Source organism: Neoarius graeffei, chromosome 28 (assembly GCF_027579695.1).
Source record: "Neoarius graeffei isolate fNeoGra1 chromosome 28, fNeoGra1.pri, whole genome shotgun sequence".
In the NCBI taxonomy this organism is placed as follows: Eukaryota; Metazoa; Chordata; class Actinopteri; order Siluriformes; family Ariidae; genus Neoarius; species Neoarius graeffei.
In genome coordinates this window covers 12,592,588-12,619,923 of record NC_083596.1, presented here as the reverse complement: position 1 = coordinate 12,619,923, position 27,336 = coordinate 12,592,588, and the positions used below count along the sequence as shown (strand labels likewise).

The 27,336-nt window shown below is 35.7% G+C and overlaps 1 protein-coding gene across 1 annotated transcript; it reads right to left on the bottom strand.

Moving 5' to 3' along the window:
* Positions 1–27,336, bottom strand: tbx5a (T-box transcription factor 5a). Its single transcript, XM_060913017.1, has 9 exons — positions 26,994–27,336; positions 25,799–25,978; positions 24,719–24,813; positions 22,890–23,009; positions 20,639–20,786; positions 15,975–16,127; positions 8,349–8,440; positions 3,320–3,549; positions 1–1,891 (listed from the first exon to the last, which is right to left on the bottom strand). Exons 2-9 carry the CDS (start codon positions 25,937–25,939, stop codon positions 1,317–1,319), a joined length of 1,554 nt encoding a protein of 517 aa, XP_060769000.1. The 5' UTR covers positions 25,940–25,978; positions 26,994–27,336; the 3' UTR covers positions 1–1,316.

Genomic DNA, 27,336 nt, shown 5'->3' with positions numbered 1-27,336 from the left:
TGTTTTCTATGTACATTTGTATTTTTATTTACAAATTATTTTTATATTGTTTCTTCAAATTGTCCTTCTGTCACCTGTCAATAGATGTCAGAATTTCTAAACCAGTCCGTTTTTTTCCTAAAAAAAGAGAAGAATCTAAGTTAAACTTACATACTAGAAAAGACAGACAAACAAATATTGCAGATAAAACACTGATAGGCTTCATAATAACAAAAAATAAATACTATTAACAGGAAGAAATGTAGTGACTGTACACCATTATTCCATACAGACATTCAGCTTTAACTAACAGTTATGTTTTTACTGTTTTTGTTTAATAATAAGAAGATTATTATTGAAACATCATTTTGACATCTGTTGGGGTGGGTGCCTGTAGCGCCAAGTATTGAATGGTGAGTCATTTGAAAAAGATTTGTACCTTTTTGCTTTTAAAAAAAATATGCCTCCACTCTGCTGGTTTATAACTTTGTTATAAGGGACCTACTGGTCTATGACGGTTAGCATTAGCTATAATAGTGCTATTAAAATTACTTAATTACTAATCCATTAAATGGCAATCACAAGTAATGGCGTGTGGTACGTATCATCTCCCTCTGATATTATGAAATGACAGTTGAAAATATTCTTTTCAAACAGCTACTTGAGCAGAGTAATCAATTATACATCCTACAAATTTGTACCTTGAATGTGTAAAACTACTTTGTGCATTTATCTGCACTCACTAAATGCCAGTACTCCAAACAGAATTTGTGAATTTGACATGAATGTGTCCACTGATAAATGCTTTTGAGACTTGGACAAATGGCCAAACATGGACAATTCAACAATACATCTTAAGGACTTGTCCTGGAGTACAAAAACAAAACATAACACAAACATCAAGAGGAAAAATGCTATAAAAATGGACTTTTCAATTTCTGTTTTGCTTTTAAAAAGAAGTATATAAAATCGGGGCAGTCCCAAGTGCATCCTCTGATTAAAAATGAACTGTAATTACATGGCATATCTTCAGCTCTGATTTACAGAATACAATATACAATTTACAGAACATGGTAAAAAAATTCCCATAGTATTAATAAATCTGTTTTCCTGCGTTGTAATAAAACAAAACAATCACACTGGACAACAGCTCAGACATTCATTGCTATTTGAACCAATTTATCATGTATCCAAGCAATCGGTTACAACATCTGTGTCCAAACTCAATGACAAAAATCACATGACTGCTGGTGTGGTGAAGAGCTTCAAAATATAAATATACACATATGCCTTTGCGTGTGCAACTCCAATATTGTATGGAGTGTATGAGAATCCAGTTAGCTGCCCTCATTCCATTCAGGCATGATGCTTACACTGTGGACAGCATGATACTGGTGGGGCGATAGGGTGCGAGGAATACCGTGTGTGTACAAGTATTCATTCCCCTGCAGGCTAGCACTGGGTGACTGGATTCCTGCTCCAGGGCTACACTGACGGCTGAGAGTCTGGTGGGGCATCGAGCCCTGGTACATAGCGTGGGCATCACCCAGTTGTGGCGAGGCATGGCCAGCCACTCCACTCAACCTGGACACTAGAGGGCTGGAGGTGAAGTGGGCAGAGAAGTGCTGGTAAGGCAACCGCTCCATAGGTTGCATGGAACAACTGCTATAAGGGGACACGCTGGCCCAGGTGTTGCAGCTGATGTCTTCTAGGCTTGGAACAGCCTCGCTGGCTTGTGAAGCACTGGCGTACATGCACGCCTGCCGCTGTCCAGACTCGGTCCGATAAGGGGCAGTGGAAAGGCCCAGCGTTTGAGAATAGCTGACAGGGCGGTAGTAATGGTCGTCTTCGCTAGATGAGCTCTCCATGTAGGCCTTCTTATAGGAGTGATCTGTGTGACAGTCATCCTCAACTGAAGAGGAAGTGAGAGGATAAGTTAGTGCCAATCCTAATGTGGAATTTTATGGTATAATTACAGTATTCCATGTTTGAACCAACATTATAGCCAACTGTGATGAACAATTCGGTAGCTTTTTACATTTTAAAGAAGGTGGGTTAGAATTTTGAACAAAATTGGGTTGCTTGGTCACCTGCCAATTCTGGCTACCAACTCTGGAGCCTAACACGTTTCCTCTGAGACACATGAAGCCAGCCAACCACGTCTTTTCAAACTGCTGCTCATGGTGCACCACAGGCCAGGGTAGCACCCTCAGGAAAAAGCTCTATCTGCCCTTTTCCGCATACATGAGCTCACACATGCCCACAACTATCTAGTGTCACTGTAATTGGGAAAGAAGAAAGTAATGCCATCCCTTCCACCCAGACATCATGGCTAATTTAGCTCTCTTGGCTCCCAACAATGGGTGGCTGTGGCATGAAATTGGGTTGATTTGACCTTTTCATTATTAAAATGCAATCAAATACAGAATTATAACTCCAAAATTATTGGAACACTTCATGAAATTGGGCAAAAAATACATGACATTAACCTTACACACAAAAAAAATATATTATTTATAGGAGTTTAAAATGTTCTGCCTGGTCAAGTTGTCCAAATCCATCTATAATCATTCTCCATCATCATCAGCACTGGCAAAACTTCACCAAATATTATTTGTAGGGTTGCTGATAAAAAAAGCACTACTTAGAAAAACCTTTGAACAAATTACTGTGTCGAAATGATATGTTTTAGCTCAGAATATCACTCACTGCATGTGGTAATTATGATATATTGATTGTTATTCTATCCACAGTCACTGGATATGAGCAATTGTGCGCTCTGATTGGCTATTCTACTATGATGCTATCAGCTCATATACCATGAGTAGAGAAAAACAAAATGGCGGAATGTGTTGCTGATCCAACGGAGGAGGAAATAAAAACTCTACTTGGGAAAAAAAACTACAAAAAACAACAAAATATGGAATATAAGTATTTGATGGTAAGAACGCATCTTATTTATTTTTCAAGAATTATTATTATCGCATTTTTCACAAATTGCTCCTGTCATTTCACCAGTTTGTTTACATTCTATGTGGAAATGATTGTCAGATTTTTTTGTATAAAGTTTTATTTATCGATATTTGCAAAAAATAACAATAAAAATGCTCTGTTTCTCAAAATCCAGTGAATATGGATAGAATAAAACAGTTATTCCACTTAATCTCATTGTACATGGCTTGTATCAGCTCATGTATGACTCGATTTCGTGGAATAACTGTTAATTGCTCATTTTCCTGAAGGGTGCCAACAATTCTGGAGCTGATTGTAGTAGTGCAACAGAAATAGACATACTGTAAAGCCAACATGTTAAAAGAAGGGTAAACACCAGTGTGCATACCTTTTCTCTTGATGCAGTGATAGTCTTGGCTGTGTTCATGGGGTAATGGGTAGGAGCTGGACTGAGGCAGGAGATCCTGGGAGGTACTGGTAACTCCGTTCTCACAGGAGTACTGAGAGCTCATGCTGCTGGGTGTTGGCATCCCCTGAATGTCGCCACTAAAGGGACTTTGACTGGCACCAACTCTTTGACGTACTGTGCTTCGAGGAACCACTGGATACTCCTTGGTGCTGATGGAAGAGACAAGAATTACATGAGTGATAGGTATTAGATATGCCTGATATACTCTTTTATTCTATCCACAGTCACTGGATATGAGCAATCGTGTGCTCTGATTGGCTACTCTACTACTAGGATATCAGCTCATATACAGTGAGTAGAGAAAAACAAAATGGCGGCGCATGTTGCTGAACCAACCAAGGACGAAATTAAAACTCTACTCGAAAACAAAACCGCAAAAAATATTTTAAAAGTGCAACAAAATATGGAATGAAAATATTTCATGGTAAAAACGTATCTTTTTTATTTTTCAAGAATTATTATTATCATCATGATCATCATCATCATATTTTCCACAAATTGCTCCTGTCATTTCGCCGGTTTGTTTGCATTCTAAGCATTCATTATCAAATGAACAATCTAGGTTAAAGACCAAGCTGTTTTCAGATGCTTTCTGTTAAATAATTAATATTGTCTTCTTTACATTTTTTATAATTTTTACTTTCTCTGCATGTTTCAAATTTACTTTAACTTTAACTTTATTCTATTTTATTCTGCTGGGTTTTTTTTTCTTTTTCTCCTCCTATTTGAACTACTACTTCATTTTATTATTTTATTTCTACTATTGTTTAATTCTTATTATTTTCTTTTAATTCTTTTAATTAATTGTTTAATTCTTTTAATATTATATATTAGAATAAAAATAAAATTATTTTATGTAATTTTATTCTCTATTGTTTACTGTTTTGTTTTTACTTCTGTAAAGCACATTGAACTGCCATTGTGTATGAAATGTGCTATATAAATAAACTTGCCTTGCCTTGCCTTAAGCGGAAATTGTTTTGTCAGAGGTTTTGTATAAAGTATTTATTTATCGATAGATATTTGCAAAAAATAAAAATAAAAGGGCGGCATGGTGGTGTAGTGGTTAGCGCTGTTGCCTCACAGCAAGAAGGTCCGGGTTCGAGCCCCGTGGCCGGCAAGGGCCTTTCTGTGTGGAGTTTGCATGTTCTCCCTGTGTCCGCGTGGGTTTCCTCCGGGTGCTCCGGTTTCCCCCACAGTCCAAAGACATGCAGGTTAGGTTAACTGGTGACTCTAAATTGACCGTAGGTGTGAATGTGAGTGTGAATGGTTGTCTGTGTCTATGTGTCAGCCCTGTGATGACCTGGCGACTTGTCCAGGGTGTACCCCGCCTTTCGCCCGTAGTCAGCTGGGATAGGCTCCAGCTTGCCTGCGACCCTGTAGAACAGGATAAAGCAGCTAGAGATAATGAGATGAGATAAAAATAAAAATGCTCCTTTTCTCAAAATCCAGTGAATGTAGATAGAATAAAACAGCTATTCCACTCAATCTCGTCGTCCATGGCTTATATCAGCTCATGTATGACTCGATTTCATGGAATAACTGTTAAATATGCATTTATTCACTCCAGTACTATGAAAACATGATAAACCATTTGATCCATTTGATTCCAATAACATTTTAAAACTCATAAGGAGTGCTCATTCACCATGTTTCATTAGTTATTGAGAAAGAAAAAGGGTTTCTGAAAGGTTCTTTGGATAGTTAAGGGTTCTTTGCATCTTTGATAGGAAAACTCATTGGTGTACCATCCTAACTATGCTCATTAGCCACTTTAATAGGAATACCGATACCGATACACTTGGTCATTCAGTCAGTTATCCAATCAGCTAATCATGTTGTAGATACAGGTCAAGAGCTTCAGTTAATGTTCATATCAAACATCCGCGTGAAGAAAAGCCTAAAACCTAAACCCTAAATATCTACGATCTTAGTAACTTTGACTGTAGCATGATTCTTGGTGCCAGATGAACTGGTCTGAGTGTTACAGAAACTGCTGATATCTTGGGATTTTTACTCACAACAGTCTCTCGAATTTACACACAATGTTTTAAAAAAACCCAAAACAATCCACTGAACAACAGTTCTGTGGGCGGAAATGCTTTGCTGATTCGAGAGGTCAGAAGAGAATGGTGAGAATGTTTTGAGCTGACAGGAACTCAGATAATAACTCAGTCATTCTTTACACCATGGTGAGCAGAAAAGCATCTTGGAAAGCACAATGGTTAAAGTCAGTGACAATAATTTTTGCCCCCAGTTTGATGTTTGATAAGCTGAAGATAAACTGAAGCTCTGGTCGTTTAAAAATCTGCATGATTTTATGCATTGTGCTGCAGATTGACTGAACAATTCCTAATTAACAGGTCCTATTAAAGTATCTGGTGAGTGTTGAACCATTAAAAGTTTCTTTGAAAAAAATATTGAAGGCATGCAAAAGATCCAGATTTCTTTTTTCCCCCCCAAGAGCGCATGGACATTTTTTTGCTTGGCTCAAATCCGAAGAAGAGATCTGCTTTATTTCAGATAAGGACGTGCTTAAGGACAGAAAGGGCAATAAGACCTTTGACCAGTGCATGATGATAAAGGACAAACATGATGTCCATTTCACATCTGTTATTTTGCAAATGATGTATATGATACTTACTTAACGATTATTATGAAACATTTTTGTAGCTTTAAATTCTGGTCACATTTTCCATTCCTCTTTGGCATTATAGGAATGTGTCATACTTGCTGTGGTGATAACTCCGTGCTCTTGTATGCTAATTATAGGACAGTAAAGAGGAGCTTTTGAATGATGACTATTGAATATTGAACAGTTATTCCATGAAATTGAGTCGTACATGAGCTGATAGCGCCGAGTTGGCTATAAGCCATGTACGACAAGATTGAGTGGAATAACTGTTTTATTCTATCTACATTCACTGGATTTTGAGAAACAGAGCATTTTTATTTGCATTTTTTTGCAAATATCATAAATAAAAACATATCTGTGAAGATACTCAGTCATCCAGGTACATAGTAATCTGTGGTTGGTAGAAGAGAGCAACTGGACTTGCTTGAAAAGTCTTGAAGACGTTTCGCCTCTCGTCCGAAAGGCATCCTCAGTTCTGTCTGTCTAATAGGGAGTATCAAGTATTTATCCTCTCATGGATCATCATAGAATCCGAATCCGAATAGATATGTTTCTACGCACTTTGGGATGAGTTCCCTTCACTGGTGCGGGAGTATGAGAGGACTTCCAGAAAACTGGCAGACATCTTAGCCAGAGAGGATCGTTCATTTTTGTCAACCTGGAACGACCATCACTGAACAGAGGTGGGTGTCTATGACATCTATCAGCCACCTACAATGCAGCCATCAGCATTCTGATTCGGATTCTATGATGATCCATGAGAGGATAAATACTTGATACTCCCTATTAGACAGACAGAACTGAGGATGCCTTTCGGATGAGAGGCGAAACGTCTTCAAGACTTTTCAAGCAAGTCCAGTTGCTCTCTTCTACCAACCACAGATCATAAATAAAAACTTTATACAAAACGTCATTTTATACAAAAAATGAAAAATGCTATAATAATAATGATAATTCTTGAAAAATAAAAAAGATACAATCTTACCATGAAATACTTTAATTCCATATTTTGTTGCTTTTTTTTGTATTTTTAAGGGTTTTGTTTTCAAGTAAATTTTTTATTTCGTCCTCAGTTGGTTCAGCAACAGGCTCCACCATTTTGTTTTTCTCTATTCATGGTATATGACCTGATATCCTAGTAGTAAAATAGCCAGTCAGAGCGCACGATTGCTCATATCCAGTGACTGTGGTTAGAATAATATTGATTATCCTTCTGGCTTTGAATATTGGTCAAAATCTTAAAATTATTTTGAAACTCTACAGAACTATATCCTATCTATCTATCTATCTATCTATCTATCTATCTATCTATCTATCTATCTATCTATCTATCTATCTATCTATCTATCAAAAAAACTGCTTAATAAGCATGGTTTTGCTCGGCCAAAAAAGTAATGACAGATCATGTTAACTGCCCTGAGGAAAGGCCAGTCGTATTTTTTCCTTATGTATCACAAATTCTCATTTCAGACTGGACACCGCCTTTGTTGGCTGCCGCGATTCATAGACCAGATTTTCTCCTTTGAAAACGTGTTTTTCCACACTATATGGACGCATGTTATACATCAGTCATCTGGAGTGAATAAGAGGAAAAGCCATGTGGGCTTTGCTTCCAAAGGACCAACTGCAGCACCACCGCAGACAATTGTTCAGAATATGCACGAAACGCAGAGGCTTTGCATGAAGCTGAGATATTGCTGTGGTTTCAAGGCCAAGATAAATCGGCCTTGAAAGCCATCAGCCGAAAGTCTGGTCCTCCTTCAAGAGCTACACTTACATCAGAACCTCCTCACTGGGGAAAAGGGAGACAGAGAAACTACTTTTTGGCAAATGAGCACTTCTGGCTTGGATCTAAAACGCTGTTTCTCCTGGTTGTGCATGTGCATTGATTAGCACAGTTCTTCTTGGTGATAATTATGGAACTTGTGAGATTGTTGACTCTTCTTTTAAGGCTCGGCTTATCTTGTAACGTCAATCAAGCCTCTTGTCAGGGATGACCCTTAAATGCATTGTGTATTTATGGCACCTATATCTCGCAGGAGAGTACTCGAAAGCAGTTAATGGCTTGCACTGTGGAAACATGAAAAGATTGAATAGGAGACCTACCAATAGGAGATTTACTACACACAATAATAATAACAATAATAATAATAATCAGATTTAAATCAAACTATTTATACATTAATTCAACACAAGTCACATAAACCATTAGGACAGCTCAGATAAATGACCATAACAGTTTGCCTAAAAAATTACAAATCATATATTACACTTTACAAATCCTTTACTTGAGAGAACTTCATCTTTGCTTACCTCTGCATTCTTGACATGCGGTGCAGTTCCATATCATCGCTGCCACGAAAGCCCTTTGCAAAAGGATTGTTCTCAATCTTTAGCTGAGTAATCTACAAAACAATGAGCAAACCAGTTACAGATTTTCCTCCCAGACATTACAAAAGAAAAAAAACTTACTTGCAAAAGTTAAACATACTCTAGATATAGAGTTGTTTGATGGACTGTACTGAATCTGTTATATGGAGGAAGAAAATTAAGTTCATTTTCTTGTCACCTTTATCAAAAGAGCAGTTATTATTGTTGTTATTATTATTTTTTTTTGGCACTGTGTGCTGTTGGTGTTTTCCAGCTGTGGACAATGTAATAAAACAAAGCTGATGTCAGTCCACAGTTTTTTTTTCCTTCTCCTATAAGTAAAACCATGTATGTGCTTCATGTTAAGTGATTCAACTATAATTCAGTGTATGTTTTCTTATAAAAAACCCAAACACATTATTATTATTATTATTATTATTATTATTATTGTTGTTGTTGTTATTATTTCACAACCAGGTGTTGTGCCATTTTTCTTGAAAGAAAGTGAGTCATAACAAATGACCAAAGGTTCCTCTCAAATCTTCTACCTTCACATTTCCAATACTTTTCTCAAAATCCTGGCTGTCCCTCAGAGCGCCGTCTTCTGCAGAAATTCTGTTCTAATCTCCATTCCCAACTTTTCCAATGACTGATTCAGGTTCTTTGTCCCTGTGCCTGAGGTGCCAACAACAGTTGGAACTATTTCCATCTTCTTCATAACCCAAAGCCGTGCTACCTCTCTTTTGAAGTGTTGGTACTTCTCTATCTTTTTATGCTCTTTAGCAGCCACCCTGCTGTCACTCTGGCATGCAGTGTCAATCATTATACAGATTATTATTATTATTATTATTATTATTATTATTATTATTATTATTATTATTATTATTATTATTAATTTATTTATTTTTAAAATTATTATTACTATTATTATTGTTGTTGTTGATGATGATTATGACGACAACAGCAATAATAATAATAATAATAATAATAATAATAATAATAATGATCTTTTTCTCATTATTATTATTATTATTATTATTAATTTATTTATTTTTAAAATTATTATTGCTATTATTATTGTTGTTGTTGATGATGATTATGACGACAACAGCAATAATAATAATAATAATAATAATAATAATAATAATGATCTTTTTCTCATTATTATTATTATTATTATTATTATTATTATTATTATTATTATAGTACATTACAAACGCATTGTCCATTCCAATGTATCCTTGATTCCATACCTATAATTAGTGTAAATATTAAACACACAGAGAGAGAGAGAGAGAGAGAGAGAGAGAGAGAGAGAGAGAGAGAGAGAGAGATGAATTTTAAAAGGACGTTTCTTTACAATTCCTCAAATCATGGTAACAGTAAATAGACAATTATTAGGAATGAATGAATGAATGAATGAATGAACCCACACCGTTCCATGTTATGAACCAGATAACACAGCGCTCCTTTGTGGCACCAAATTGAGAGACAGAGAGAGAGTGTGAGAGAAAGAGAGAGAGAGAGAGAGAGAGAGAGAGAGTGTGTGTGTGTGTGTGTGTGTGTGTGTGTGAGTGAGTTGCATCGCATATTGCAAAACATGAAACCTCCTCTCCTCCTAAACCTGATGATCTGTGCATTTCAAAAATAGCTGAATACATTATAAAATGACAAGGTTTGGAGACAGAGGCGTTTAGAGTGCATGATGCTGTCCAGCTCAGAGGTTTCTCGCATCTCCCACGCAATCCAGGCTTTCCTTGGCAGGTGAGCTGCTGGCGGTGTGTTGTGTTTCCCAACAAGACGGGAACTTTAAACTGCGTGTTGGCTCTCACTTAAGACCCCGTCAAAGATCTTCATGTTGGGACTCGTTTTTGAGCTCTCGTAAACACACTGAAATCTTGGCAGATAGACAGTTTCTTTAAGTGTGGTATTTTGTGCATGATATGTTTAAATCGCTTAAATACGTCAATGTTAATTAATTTGCGCAAAATGCGCAAAAAAAAAAAAAAGAAAAAAGCGCACGGGTCTGAAACGGCCTACATTTCCAAACACAACAGTTTTGTTTTCCGCTTTTCTTAAAAACAGATTGTCGAATTCATATTATATTATTATTTATATTCATTATTTATTATAGTCATTATTTAAAAAAATATTATTATAATACTAAACTCTACCTTTTCCATGTCGCATATTGCTGTCATCATCATCATCATCATCATCATCACTACCATCTCTAAAGGTGCATGTTCTTTGCCTTTAAATCTTTACACTACAAACTAAAAACAAAAACAAAGCACCTTAAATCATTTCAAAGATCCATGTTTCCAGTGAAACATATTCAATCAAAGGTAAAACATGTAACCTTAAGGTTTTTTTTTTGTTGTTGAGTGACAACAAAAACCATGAATAGTTTATTCTTATTTAAATGTTTTGACTCATAATACTGTGCTTAAATCTACTTCTTTATAATTCTAGCAAAAATCATACTTTGAATCTTTGAATGAATCACTGTTTAAGATTGAAATATACTTCTGGGATTCCTGAGTGTTCGAGCAAAAACTTATAATAGGAATCAATATTTTATTTTATAGCTGTACAAAATCCCAATTAGTTTTCTCTCAAAGTCGCCAGTTAATTAACTCACTGAATGTAATCATTGTGTCTCGTGCGCTGAAGGATTTCCGGTTCTGAGAGGTACTGAGTTTTGATTGGCTCACACATCATTAGCAGTCGTCGCCTCCCACTGCCTTATTGCTCAGTGTGTGCACGAGCACCTGACACTCAATGTCTTAACAGCAGGGATGTGAAACAGACACTTCAGGAATGTTTACTTAAATCCTGAATAAAGGAAGTCTGGGAACATATCGGAGAGGATTGAAATGAACTCAGAATCAAGCCAAGCAACACACTTGGCTGTAGTGTAACAAGTGGCCTATTAGGCAGCATTGAACAGACCTCATTAAGTGCCTCTGATCGACAGTCATGGAGCACAATAATCTACTTAGCTGCCTGCCTACAGCTGGAGGCCTGCTGACTACTGAGCAGTGGATCAGGTTTAAACACCAAAAACATCAAACTCAAATCACCACACTTGTTTGCAGAATGTCAGAATAAACCTTTAGAGTGTTTTCAAGCATGTGGGACATTGTAGAAATGGTCTGAATGAAATCTGGTCAGGATTGTGATGAATGAGCAGAAGGTAGCTTGAACTATTTGATTCCAGACTGCTCAAGGCTCCATGCTGTTCTCATCTGGCCTGCTGGCACTTCCTGTACATACTACTTTACATAATGGGACTAAATTGTTAGTATTATGGGGAATGCTTGGGGTAAAATAAGTCAGGGTGATAAAAAATATCTGGTGACAATTTTCAGAAAACAGCAGTGAAAATAAACATTTTAAAATAATTATGGAAAAATTCCCCTGAGCCTATGAAGAATGTATTATACAACTTTTCACTTTTCTTTCTGAAGGAATGTTTTTGAGTAAATGCAGTTTCAATAAAAAGAAAAAAAAACGGAATTAGTGCACCTTAGACCATATTATAGGACCAATCTATTTATAATTTGAAGGTAGAAAAATCAATCAATCAGTCTGTTTTTGGGTCTGGCCAAAAAAAAAAAAAAAAAACCCAACCCATAAAAAAGCCAATCCGATTTTCTGATTTTTGCTCAGTTTTGGGTCTACTGTACTGAAATAGTAGAGTAAAGTTAAAACCTGACCATCTCATCATATTGTCTAGGATGTGCTGGAAAAAAAATCTGATATAAACTATGAAACATTTTAAAAATGCTTCATTTACTAAGCCAAACAAAGACATGTAAAGAAAGCCAAAAACACCCAATGTCACTAAAGGGTTAAATAAATAAAAACATTATATTGTTGTGTAACATAATTTTGTCACAAATGCTTGTGATTATCATATGTTTGTTGTTAGAATTAACAGTAAAAAAAAATCCAAAATGCTGCATACATAGTTCAAGTTACAGTTAAATATGTTATGAGACAATATTTTTGGCCTGAATGTTTGAGAAATATTTTTTAAAAAGGTTGTTAAAGATGTTTAAGTAGTGCTAAGTTAGCAGAGTTTATATACAAATACATTTAACAAGTTGCTTTGAAAGAAAGAAAGAAAGAAAGAAAGAAAGAAAGAAAGAAAGAAAGAAAGAAAGAAAGCTAGTACAGTTGTGTATGAGGTCCTTGATATTTTAAACAAGGGTGATTGCTTCAAAAACAACAACAACAACAACAACCAAACAAACGATGACATATTTAAAAAAAATAAAAAAATAAAAAAATAAAAAACAAAAATATTCAGCACCAGTTCAACTCCTTATTCAAAGACTCTTAGTTGTACCCAATGCCTTTTTTTCCCCAGACTGTATGCCCATGAAATCTTTCTCAAAATTGATGATGCCCAAGTCACCAATTGGATTTTTAAAAAAAAATAATTAATTTGTATTGTGTTCATGAAAACAAACAAACAAGAACAAATAATAAATTAATGAAATAAAGAAAATTAAAAAGAAACAAAGAAATATTCAAATATATTTTTTAACTTTTTATTTTACCTTTTTTATTTCTGTGAAATCTATTAAATTCCAGTCCATTTTTCTGTAGACCATTAGATTGAATGGTTTTGTCAATTTTGCACGAGAAATCAAATTTCCCAGATCAAACGACAAGTTTTTAACCTCTTTCACTCTGCAAACTTTCTTTTATACACCAATTAAACTTGTTATTTTTACCATTAAATGCAGGAGGGTTTGAATAGTGACAGATAACCTCTAATAAAGCTTTTTTCACTAACACAGACTTTAATGACTTTAAGCACTCATATGGCTGTATTGTTAATTACAAGACAAAAGACAAATGGGGGCATTATTATAAATAAAACAGCTACCTTTTTATTAGAACAAATCTTATGAGCAGTTGTACCAAACCTCTAAGAATGTCCAAGTGCAACACATTTCTATTATCTGTAGCCCAGGATTACCGTAGATACACATTCGGCAGGGATGTAAACCAACCTGAAACTATCCAGTTATGCCACAAAAATTTCAAGAAATAATTTGAACAGCTTGCACAGATTTGTTTTTAAAGCATTTAGAAATCTTAAAACTCGCTTCTAGTCTCTTTTACAAAAAAGAAGTTTATTCAAGTGTGCTTCTAGTATATTTCTTTTAAACTAAAAATAAGAGCGTATGCTTTCAGTTTACTTTTTATTTACTTATCACAGATATACTTAATAAAGTTATACATAAGTATACTTGGCTTATACTGAAAAATATATAGAAAAGTCTAAGTATATTAAACTTATACACAACAAAATCCCCAGTGTTGAATTAACACCCAGAGTGTTGATTTAACACCCTACTGTGTTTATATAGGTCCAATTGGACACAAATTAACTCTAAAAGTGTTAATTCAACACTGAGGAATTTGCTGTGTACTTAAAATTTTGATCAAGATATACTTAACAAAAGTGTAATAAAGTGTTAAAATATTTCAGCCTTATGTTTAAGTGTACTTGCCCTGTAGTTGTGCTTCAGCATTGTTGACTCTTAGATATGTCTGTGGTTCCATATAAGGTTTTTTTTTTTTAATTTCTCCTGAGTGGGATAATTAATTTCTATTTATTTATTTATTTATTTGTCTATAGAGCTTGGATGTCAATTTCAGTTCTCATTGACATGTTTTTATACTTTGGCATTTAATACAATGTTGCTTTAAATTTTGATTTTTGAAGAAAATGAATATGTTCTTAATCCTGAGTATCTGTTGTTATTTTGTGAATTCTTACCTTTATAACTTCATTGTAACTTCAGGTACAGAACACTTAAGTTGTCTACTGGTAGTGTGCATGAGGTAAGGGTTAGGGCTAGAAAACTAATAGTATACCAAGAAGGGTAAGTGCAGTATACTTCAAAACTAAAAAGTGGACTAGATGTATATAACCAGTAACTAAAAGTATATTTCCAGCAGGGTCGGTTCTGCCCTAATCTGGACCCGGGTGCAACATCGCGCAACCCCCCCCCCCCCCCCCCCCCCCAAAAAAAGTGTTTATTATAGCCAATTTAGTTAAAATAGTTGATGTAAAATGTTTATAGTTATAGTTATGTGATGGTTGTCCTAACTATAAACATTTTACATCAACTATTTTAACTAAATTGGCTATAATAAATAAGCCTGCAGCCACGGCGGGCTGCCTTAAAAAGTAACCATTAGTAATGCACTTATTCAGGAACAGAGAGAACTCTTTATTTTTTATTTTATCTTATTTTTTGGGGCCCCTCTCCACACCAGTCCCGGGTGCAAATGCTACCGTTGCTACCCCTCCAGAACCGGCCCTGATTTCCAGCATACTACAAAGTATACTTTAGTAAACTAAAACGTGGACTAGAAGTATAAAACAAGTAAACTCATAGTATATTTCCAGTACACTATGAAGTATGCTTTTGTAAACTAAAGCGTGGACTACAAGTACTGTATAGAACTAGTAAACTATTAGTATATAAGCTTACTTGTGGTATGCTTGCAGTAGAAAATAAAAAATACTAGTTGTATACTCAGAGTTTACTTCTCTTAGACTTAAAGTATACTTTTTATAAACTAAAAGTGGGCCAATTTAGTCCCAAGAAGTATTAGATTAGTTTACTTACAAGTATACTGTAAGTGCATTTATATCAGTATACTTGGTACACAAAAGTATACTTAAGGAAATATACTTTAACTTTACTTAAGTATACTTAATAAAATGAACTTGAACTATACTTCTTTTTGATAAGGGCTGTAAAGAAAGTTTCACTGTTACAGGCAACCATGATTAAAAAAAAACCCCAAAACAACCCACCACTGCACATACAACATGCACATAAACACCTATGTTGGCAGGCAAGATTTTTTTCCCCTTATTAATCACATACCAAAGTTTTTGAAGTATTCAAATATTACACAGTAAAGTTCACATCTAATCAGGAAATGCTGGTTCTCTTATAATCTCTGAATTACAGACAAGCAGCTTAAACACAGCAGTGATTAGAAAACAGACTATTCTGGATTTAACATGGAGCTCAAACGTGTAACAAAACCTGATTTAGATTAAAAAAAAACCCAAAAAACATCCAAGATAGCCAGCAAGAAGACTTAGAAATTAGAAATGAAGCTAATGAAGTTATATTTTTGTGGAAAAATGAAACGACCTTAATATATTGTTTTGAACGAACAGGATATAATACACTCATGGAACAGTGCATGAAGGTTTTTAATATTAAAAAAATAAAAAATAACAGTCACTTAATAGATATTAGGCTGAGTATTTCTTTCATGAATAAGCTAACATTATGTAAACATAGTTGTAGACTAATGATCTTTGACTTGACCAATGTTCAACCCAGTGATATTTTGTGTAATCTCCAGTCCTGAAATATGTCCTGATCCTTCATACACTTCTATTTGATGGGTTTTTTTTAGTGCAACATCTGATCCGAGCCAACCAAAGGCAAAACAGTGAAGGATGTGTCTAAAAATTACTTCTCAAACTGCGCACACATCATCTCCTTAACTTACCTTGTGGTTCTGGTAAGACGTGACCGCAATGAACGATGTTTCGGGGAACACATGAGTGCAGAAGGCGGTGTTTTTGGAGCCGAAACCGTTATTTTCATCCGCCTTTACAATGTGGATCCTTGGCTGGTATTTATGCATCGAGTTCAAAATGATCTAAGGGGGACAGAGAGCATGTTAGAGCAGTTTTCAGAAAAGTATTTTTTTTTCCTGAAAGGTAAACACACAAATTTGCACTCATTACGCATTCATCCAGTGCACAAAACTCAAATGTGATCTAATATAAACGTATAGCCTACATGCACAATGTGTTCCATCCCCTCACTGATATCTGATCACCTTGTCCTTCATTTTGCTTCTTTTTTTGACCTCTGTGACCTTTTGGGAGTAAAGCACTACTTGGAGTTGCTTTGCGGCATGGCCTGGCGACACCCAGACGCTGCTCACTCAGTTGAACTTGAGCCCTCGACTCGAAGCTCGAGTCCCTGTTATCCATGGAGCTAAGCCTAATTGTACTGACACACTCAGGAGTCATGGGCATCACCCGTGAAGAATCTAATAATGCCTTTTAATGCCCACTTTTATGTAGAGATAAAAAAAACAAGGAAATCCTGCACTCTCAAAGAAACAAACAAACAAAGGGGCAATGGGGTAGTACTCCCAAAGCTACAACTTTTTGTACCTTTAATATTCAAATTATATTTTGCTTGGAAAGATCTGCTTGTACATTTAAAGCTTCATTTATGTATCTTAAATAATTATACACTACACACAGAAATGGATACTAAAGTAGATTTTATAGATCTGTATAGTTAATCACTGGATTCAAGATGTTATGTGTCATATTCATCTAGAAAAAAAATCAGATAAACCATTAGAGGCTCTACTGGAAAACTCTATGTTATCTGGCAACCATTTATATCCTTTGTTGAAAGCATGGCAGCTACCAACATAACATATATAACTGTATAACTATTATGGCTGTGTTCTACAGGTATGTGACCCGGTGAAATTGTTGACATGAATGAGATAAGCCGCTTGTAATTTTTGTTCTTGATGTTTGGCTATGTTTATCCGTACTACTGGTCTGGTATTTTGGGGATGGGGTGAGCTGAGTTGTGTTTGTTCAAATTGTTTGTTCTTGTATAGATTTGTATTGATTTGTAACAACAAAAAGTTAATCCATAACTTACTTGAAGACTGAAGTGTAGCCAACCTTGTGAATTATTATTCTTATTTGGATTAAACACAGGGTTCATCCCTGGATAAATAGCTTCCAGTCAAGTCTCATCCTGAGACCTTAGACTTCTAACACCTTCCTAAGGATATGTGCTGATCCAAGGAGAGCAGACTTTTGTACTGTTCTTTTCCTGTCTGGAACACCCAGTTCCTTCAAGTGTCCTGTCAACTTGTTTGACGTTGCGCCCAACGCCCCAACAACTACTGGCACAACTTTTGTCTTTGAATTCCAATCTCTCTATCTAGATCTTGGTATGTGTCACACTTTTCTAATTCCTTCTGGATGACTTTACAGTCCCCAAGGACAGCAGTGTCCACAATGATCGTCTCTCTAGTCGGCTTTTTCTGAATTACAATATCTGGTTTCCGGTGGTGAATTATTATTATTATTATTATTATTATTATTATTATTATTATTATTATTCACACCGATTTTTGTAACAGTCATATAAATCACAATCCACTACTACGAAAGTTTATTTTATTATTACCGAGTTTGTTTAGGCTAGTTATTAACCTACTTGACTAGTCGCTTGAATTCATCCAAAACCTAATACGTGAAAAGTAACAAGTTACAAATAATGTCCATAAGGAATAAAAAGCCCTAAGAAATAACCAGAATATCGGGGTACATATTTGAAATATGGTATTTTAATATTTCATGAAATATTTGTGGGCTGAGGGGGTCAGGTTTTTTTTTAAATTATTATTATTTTTTTAACTACTAAAGAAGTCTCTGGCTGCAAAAAGTTTGAGAATCCCATAATATTAGAAAAATGTTTCACTTGGACATATTGACCGTTCTGGAATTCATCCTCTTATGCATCATGCATTTTTCTATCTGGTCTTGGCTCACTGATTGATTGGCGCAGTAACTGGTTGCAAAGCAGAACATCTACTCTTTAAGTCCTGCACTTATTAACCTACATAGTCCACCATTCAGAGACCTTATGGGATGGTTAGAGTTAGAGAAACAATACTGTACTGGCTGATCTTCTAGTATAACACAAAAACTTATATATAGGTTATCAGGTTCAAAATGACTGAAGAAAATGCATGCATACACACACACACACACACACACACACACACCACGCTTGTGATTGAAGAGGAATAAAGCTTGCAAAGCTTCACCACAGAACTACATCAAACCAAGGGTTTGAATCTGAATTGTGATCAGGCAGAAGACAGTTTTTCTGGCATGCTTGTGGCTGGACCACCCACTAGGAGTACAGCATTACTGTGAGTTTGGTGCCCTGTTGCTCTGTATCTTCATTTGTCCTGATAGTTATTCTTATTATTTTTTTTTATCATAGCAAGGGCTCACAGAGGGCCCTGATTGCTTGCTCCTCTCTTTCATGTCCCTGACATCACAGGGATTTCAAAACTGTCTAGATTAACAAATTTTGTATACCTTTGTCCATCACTCATCTTGCACTGTCATTATAACATAAACAGTTTGCAGCACTGATATCCAAACGCCACGCTGTGACTCAACTATTTCTTGAAAGAATGTGGAATGGTGTTTGGTCCTAAAAATGATCAAAGTAGATTTGGAGAGACAAAAGCAGACAGTTTTCATTTGGAGTACTCAGAGCAATGCGCTCTCCTTGGATAACCATCACATTTCACTAATGTGATCAGCTCTTTCATCAATAATTGTTGTTTTCCATTAAGTCTTGATGTGAAGTTTTATTATTTGCGATCCTAATTAAGACCAATCCCCCCAAAACTTGTGCCAATTTGATGTAGTTCCTTAATGGATCCAGTCCGGTCTGCTGCATATTTAGCTGACATCGCTATGTTCAGTAATTATTCATAGGTCTGAAATGATTTCAAGCACCTGGAACAACAAGTCGATAGATTGTTATTTTGGTTGAGAAGCCATACTTCATTTATAAATCCCAGGTTGCTCTTTCAGGATTAAAAAAAAATGGAGGGGAATGCCAAGAACCACTGCAACCAATCAAAAATGCATTCTGGTAAAAAAAAAAAAAATTACAACACTGCTCACATTCCAAATGGGGTCCAATTTCATTTTGCCAGCTGGGGTTTGGCAAAAAATAAATAAATAAATAAATAAATTTAAAAAAGCATGATTAACTTCAGTGCAAACCAATGGAAAACTTATGATCAGCACTAAATAGTGACATGGGATGATCCTGCATCTTCACAGTGTGACTAGATTTGCAAAAATATCAAGCAGCGCAGATTTACACAGGCCTAAAAGTCTAAACAGTAGACAGGATGTTTAAATAAATAAATAAAAAGCTTTCTGATTGAGCATGGGTTTTTTTTTTGCAATAAAATAGATTTTCTTAATCTATGTATCATCTCAGTTAAACAACAACAACAACAACAACAAAACTCTCACGCATGTACATATAGTAATCCTGAAGCTTGGTGAAAAGGCATACATGTAGAAAAATAGATCCCATCATGTTAATTATGCTCACATCCCAATCCAGGTGCTAGGCTATAAATAAGCCCACACACTACTGTACTTCATGCTGGAAAATACTGAAGAAAAATTGGCAATCCAGATGTAGGTTTAAAAGTCTCACTCACACACACACACACACACACACACACACAAAACCTACAGAGTGAAGCACATGAGCTGACCTTCACTAATATCAAGGGCTACAAAATCATTCCTGTGGCACCTTATTAAAAATATTACAAACAGCCCAAAGGAAATCTATTTTAGATTACATTCTGTATAGAAGCTGAAAACTTCATTTCAGGTCAAGGAGCCTGTCTATGTTACCAAGAGTGTCTTCAAGAACTAGATTACTACATATATATATATGGCCAGGTTCTTCCTCAAACTGATAATCACATCATCATCTTTGGCTAGACAGACACCACCACACTTACCAGAACAACTGGAGGTTAGGTGCCTTACTCAAGAATCTAACTTGAGCCAAGCCTGCTGATTCAGGGGCTCGAACCAGCAGCCTTTTAATCCCAAAGCTGTAGCTCTAACCATTTAGTCATGGTATTATAGAAGCCCGTGTTATATCACTTAATAGCCAAAAACAGACTACATTTATCATGCGGTGTTTCTAGTACATTAAAAGTGTCTTGCCTCCATCAGATTTTTTTTTTTAATTACAAAAACCGCTTATTGCCTCTGCTCTGGCATTTGTTAGTGACGCCTAAAGCTGCTTCACCTTCTTCTCGAGCTCCGATGCCTGCAAGCAGCTCCAAAAGCAAGACTACCTAATTGCACTTTAAAAAGTCTTAAAACTTCCACAATGCGAGTTTTATGCATGTTCTTGCAAGTGCACTTCCGAGTCGAGTGTGTCTGAAATGCGTAATAGCCAAATAAAATATGCGTAAAGCAACAAGAGGCGTTTTAAAACCTTAGGTCTTTTAGTAGACAAGCAAAAGAAGGAAATACAACAACAACAGTGTTTACTTACATGTCCAAAAGGATCGAGGTGGTTGTTGGTGAGTTTGAGTTTCTGGAAGGAGACGAGTTGTCGCATCCAGTGCGCGCCTGTGGCTGGAGAGTCGGGATGCACATAGAGCCGGCCGGGCATTGCGGGTTCTGCCTTTCCTGTCACTGACCTAGAACACACGACAAAAATATCATCACACAGTCAGTCATGTGTCCCATACAGTTTTCCTAACATTTCCATTTAAGTCTAAAATCCATACAAAAGTAGCTATACGAATTCTCTAGGATACGCAGAGAGTGAGGGAATTACGCAGCAACAGTTTTTAAAATATATATATATATTTATTGGTTTTCACTTTTACAACAAGTAAAAAGATGGATGAAATCCACAGAAAAAAAGCAGATCAAACACACAAACACATTTCAAAGAAACAAATAAACCAAAATCAAAAACAGAAACAACTGTTCTCAGTTTCATACACACCGCACCAAAAGTTGCAACAACAACAACAACAACAACAACAATAATAATAATAATAATAATAATAATAATAATAATAATAATAATAATAATAATGTGCAGTCTGCTCTCCCTTATCAGGACCTTTCAGAAAATCCCTGCAGCAAAATGGCAAAGACATCAGCCTCCAAGTAATTCAAATAAGGTTCCCAAACTTTATAAAACTGGTCTGAGTTTGAATCTAATGCACATGTAAGGTACTCTATGGCATTAAACCAAACACTATTCTACGCCAGCCTTGAACAGTTGGTTCTTTTTCACTATTGCAGTATGTTCTTCCTTGCAGTAAGAATACAGTACAATCTTCTGTTTTTTAGTATTACATTTCTGGCAGGGAGGCCTAGAGAGACATTGGGTCCATTTCCAGTTCCAAACCTAGTGTCTTTTCTATTTCTGATAATACACTAGATCGGTACCAGCAACAGGTTTGTTAAAATAGTTTCTTATTTTCTGATGTTATCTTAGAGCTCATGTTGGAAACATAATGAGATTCACTAGTAGTGTTTTTAATTTTAATCCATAAGTCAAGTTTGGGATTTGAGGATAATAATAATAATAATAATAATAATAATAATAATAATAATAATAATAATAATAATAATAATAATAATAAAAGTTTGAGCAGGTGTATTGGAGTTCATATCCACTCTGAAACAGGGTTAGGATTTTATTTTATTATCCTCCCCCCAAAAAAATCTAATCTAATTGACACGCTTATTTTGCATGGCTCGTTAGTCCACATGTGCAGTGGCATTCTGACACAAATTTCTCCCTTCTGTTATTTTTTTAAAGACCCGTTTGATGCGTAAAGATCTAAAAGAGATAAAACAGTAGCTGGCTGAGAGCGCCATTACTTCCAGTGCTTGCACAGAAGGGATAGTTATCAGCGATATTGCCATGTGGTCATCCTCACTGAATAACCTTACATTTAAAATCGCTGATCCAGAAAAGAGCCTCAAACAAATCTAAATTCTGCCTCGTTTCTGGGAGCAGAGAGAGAGAGAGAGAGAGAGAGAGAGGTGTGGGGGGGTACACATGAAGTGTTTAAATAATTATTTTCATAATACTTCATAACTGTCCTGTTTATTGTTTTGAAAGAAAGAAAAATAACTCCATTTGTTTGGCGGTCACACCCCTTGCCAACTATACTCACACATATTTGAGCCCATGTAAGTTTGTCAAACTTTCTTAAAACCATTGTGTTTCCAGGTTCTGAATGAGAAAAAGACTTCTGATCAATGCTACACTAATACTACTAATATTGATTTGTTATGCTGTTGATTGTATTCATCAGTTTGCTTACGTGTTCAATGAAAAACCAACACACCACCCAATAAGATTTTAAATCTTCCAGCTAAAGCACAATGCAAGAAATACACCCACGTTTAAATGTAAACTTTTCTGTACATGTCGTGCAAGGAGTCCATTGTGGCCTGAATGTGAGGCAGTAAGAGGTTAACGGGGTGTTTCTTGGAATAACCAAATGTGGTTGAAACAAGAGAAACGAGAAATGCCTACATTTTCCTCTCTTATGAAGCAGGCAGCCTCTGAATACTAAGCATTAGTCGAGGACAAAATTGGCAAGCCCGAAAACTTTCATTTCTTGGCTCGAATGTGGCTCCGGCTTCCCGAAACTTCCAAAAATATTCTGCTAGCCTCCTCTATAGAGTGAAAACAATTCTGTGTAAATATACAGCAGTCCTACAAGTTAACTCTATCGTGCATAAATAACTTTCAGAGGTGTCCTACCAACCATTTATTATCGGCGAATTTATAGCGGTGGTCGTCCGCTGGCACGACATCCATCAGGAGAATGTATTTCGTTTTGGGGTTCAGTCCAGTGACCTTCACTTTGAAGCTCGGGAACATTCGCCTGTAGATGAAAATGGGAACATTATGGCATTGAAAATAGGCCTGGGATGATTAAAAACAATGGGCAAATGTAGAATTTCCCTCCGTCTCCGGGTTCCACATAGTTTTATTCTTAAGACGTATAGTGTATAATTTATCAGCAGCAGGCATTCGACTGATGTAAATTAGATAATAATGCAAACATAGCATCAATGCATAAGCTTTGTTTAAATATTTGGTCAAAATAATAATAATAATAATAATAATAATAATAATAATAATAGTTGATGATAATGCTCCTGCTGCTGCTTTTGTTAATAATAATAATAATAATAATAATAATAATAATAATACAAGCAGCAGCAATATCATCATCATCATCATCATCATCATCATCATCAACAACAACAACAATTATTATTATTATTATTATTATTATTATTATTATTATTATTGTACACGTTATGTCCGAAGGGGTTATTATTATTATTATTATTATTATTATTATTATTATTATTGTTGTTGTTGTTGTTGTTGATCATTGTATGAAACATTCCTTTGTACCAGGCTGGTCATTTCAGCCCACGCATCAGTTTGTTACGCGTTTATGACTCACAAATTCTGTAACATAAAGCGCTCAAAAAAGATGAAAATATATAGTCACCGTAAAAGAACTGGACAGTTGTGTATTTTGTTTTGTGGCTGTGGTGGTGCATTGTGCCTCAAGTCTGCTAATAAGCAGCATTTCTGTTCCAGAACTTCATGCAATGTGCAACCAAGTTGACCCTTTTCACTTATTAACGTGAACGAAGTGAATGCATGGAGAAAAGCCCATGCATCAAGCCTGAGCCTGTTTCTGGACTTGTGAGGCCGATTGGAGTCCAGAGAACTGCAGGCCTTCGGGAGTAGTTTGAATGATGTGGGAGGGATGGCAAACACGTTTCCAAAAAGAAGAAAACGAGCTGAATATAAAAGCCACCTATTGTAGCTAAATCTGGAGGAGAAACAATAATCTCTCTCTCTCTCTCTCTCTCTCTCTCTCTCTCTCTCTCTCTCTCTCTCTCTCTCCTCAGACTGTTACTGTAATAATAAATACCTTGGTTCACACACAGTTCTTATCAATTCCTCGTTTATTTCGTCGTATGCATTTTACGCATAAACGCGTTTATTCTTACTCTCGGCTAGAATGCGACTTGTCCCAGTGCACGGTTTGCAGTCAGTTACTTGAATTTGCTACAAGCAACTAAATACTATAAAGAAAAAGTGCAGCCGTTGCAGCAAAAAATAGAAACTTTAAGCTGAAAAAGTGCACTTCAGAGCTTCAGATAATAATCCTATAATATCTTTGGCCAACAAAATGATGGTGTGAGCACATAAGGGGACAAACTAGGATTAGGGTTCTGTAAACTATAGAGTAATATAGTATATACAGCAATAATATACAGAAAGCATTCGGAGATTGTACAAACACTTAAAATCCTCTCAAGACAAGAACGCGATCGTATAGAGGATAGCTGAAAAGAAGAGAAATTAATTATCCTGTATGAGTCGGATTTTTTTTTCTTTTTAAACTCGGTATATTTTGAGACATCACTGACATTCAATTAAAATGATCTTTATAGTCATAAACTGATGAAAAAGACTTCACTGTGCCATATACGGGTTTTGCCTCAAAATGTTAGTTATTGGGAAAAACAAAACAAAACAGGTTTAACCTATAAAGCGACCTACCTCCCTGCTTTAGTGATGATCATTTCCGTTCCTACTTCATGGAATTTCATCCACAATTCACGTTCGTGTAAGTAAACTTTTATTCCCTCCATTCCCTGCAAGAAGACACACAGTTCAAAATGGAGCAAGAACAAATATAGCACCGTCAACTGCTGGAACCACTGAACACCACATGCGGAGCAAAACAAAAGACTGGAGTTGCGCAAGATAAAAATAATCATCAAGAAAATTCAATTTCCCACAGGATTTTATTTATTTATTTATTTCCCCCTGAGGGAACTGAGACAAATATTAGGAAGTGTATTTTGCACAGGGGTAATAAAATTAAAATGCAGTTTAGAATGCTAGAATAAGACTACGCCATCAGTTGTGTTCGGGCAAAAATAAAGAGTTTCGAATAAAGAGAAAATACTAAGGTTGAATAAAAATATAAGGAAATGTGTATATGCATCGTGTTACATAAAAAAAAAATGAATGCGTTTAAAAAAATAGAGCCAACATCAGCTTTAAGCGTCGCAGATCGATTACTACAAACAAACTAACAAACAAAACAAATACCGTACATCCTCGTATACTTATTACACATTTCCGTATTTTTCTGCTGCACCATTTTGAAGTGTTTCTGACTGGCTAAATGTCAAATTTGTCTACTTATTAATCAGTTCATACCTGTGTTAGCTATTGCTTATGAACGTGAAGTATTGTGAATGATCCATAAGGTTTATTATCATCGCTGTAGTTTGGGCCTGGAGGTATACACAGTACAATCTAATACTGAATCCATCTCTAACTAGACGCTGTAAAAAATAAATGTAGGTATTATTTCCACACTGTAGTTTTTCCTTTGTATAACTAACTAACTAAATAAATAAATAAATAAATAAATAAGGATTATATTATCCAACCTCTCCTCTCCATTTACTTACACACGCCTTATTTAAATACATCCTTGATGTTTCCTAAATCTGTATTCAGTGAATCTCTCTCTCTCTCTCTCTCTCTCTCTCTCACACAGAGAGAGAGAGAGAGAGAGAGAGAGAGAGAGAGAGAGAGAGAGAGAAAAGCAATCCCTATCCCTACCTGTTGAATGTAAGTTGTTTGGGATGATGGAGATTTGCTGGAGCTTCCATTTTGTTTCTCCGCTTTACTCTCATGTAAATCCTTTGAATCGAGATCATTTGGAGGTTTTTGGAGCCCAGAACCTTCTTCGTTGTCAGCCATGTCAGGATCCTGTTTCCCCACCGCTTTCTATCCTTAAGCCTGGGTGACAGAATTTAATAATTACAGCAACATCAACAACAACAAAACAACAACAGCAACAACAGTAATAATAATAATAATACTAATAATAATAATAATAATAATAATAATAATGCATTCTAGGCGGAGGTGGTTTGGTCGGACGTTTTGTATAAAGTTTTTATTGATTGAATTTGCAAAAAATAAAAATAAAGGTGCTCTGTTTCTCAAGATCCAATGAATGTGAATATAATAAAACAAGTTTTCCAATAATAATAATAATAATAATAATAATAATAATAATAATAATAATAATAAAGCAGAAAATATTCAGAGCCAAAGTATTAGGTTGTCTCTAAACCCTATGAACACACTACATTATATTTAACAACAAATTCAACACCGAGCTCATATAATCTAATTTGTACAGGTATTTATTTCTAGCTCATATTGGACTAAATATTAAACTATTATTCCAATCTTTCCAGTAAATAAGTGAATAAAGAAAGTAAGAAAGAAAAAGTGATATGGAGTCAGCTTTATTTCTGGAAATCAGTTTAATCAGTAAACATACTACTACTACTACTAGAGTCTACTAATAAGCTACTAATACTGATACCATCTCCAATAATAATAATAATAATAATAATAATAATAATAATAATAATAATACGTACAGCCTAATATAAATAATACACACAATACAGACTCACTAGTCAATCATAACATTAGGCAAGAATGTAGTTAAGGTCATGCACTGATTTAGGCTCTGTAGGCCATTTCAGTTGGACTAACAGCGCTACAGCAGTGCTTGATTAACGCCGGTTTGCTTCAGCTACACACAAGAAAAAAAAAAAAGACCGATTTCAAAATCTAGCACAGTGTGAACACAAGCATGGCTCTTTATCAGTGGTACACAGCTCCAGATTATTACTGCGGGCCTGGATGTGTTTATGGTTCACTACAACAATGGCTTAAAGAACCAGAAAGAAAAAAACAAAACACAACAGCAGTACAGCTTTGGAAATCATTTTACCTTGTGCACAGATTGGTGCTGAATTCCGTGATTTTCCGTGACGCTGGGTTTTTTCTTTTCTTTCTTTTTTTTTCTTCAAGGCGAGATATATCCTATCCCCAGCTCACGGACCGCTGCTCTGCGAACCCATGGATTTCCTTTCTTTTCCTCTCCTGTATTTCCACAGTCTCCGCCGACTGAGACTACAGGCTTCGATGCAAAAGACTGGGATGATGGAGGAGACCGCGCACGCGCTGACGTTCACACCGAGGGAGCTGTTTTTCCGTGAGCCTGGTTTAGCCGAGACCATCGGCTCAGGAAGACCATCACGTCCAGGAGGCCACTTCTGTCACCGCCTTCTCTC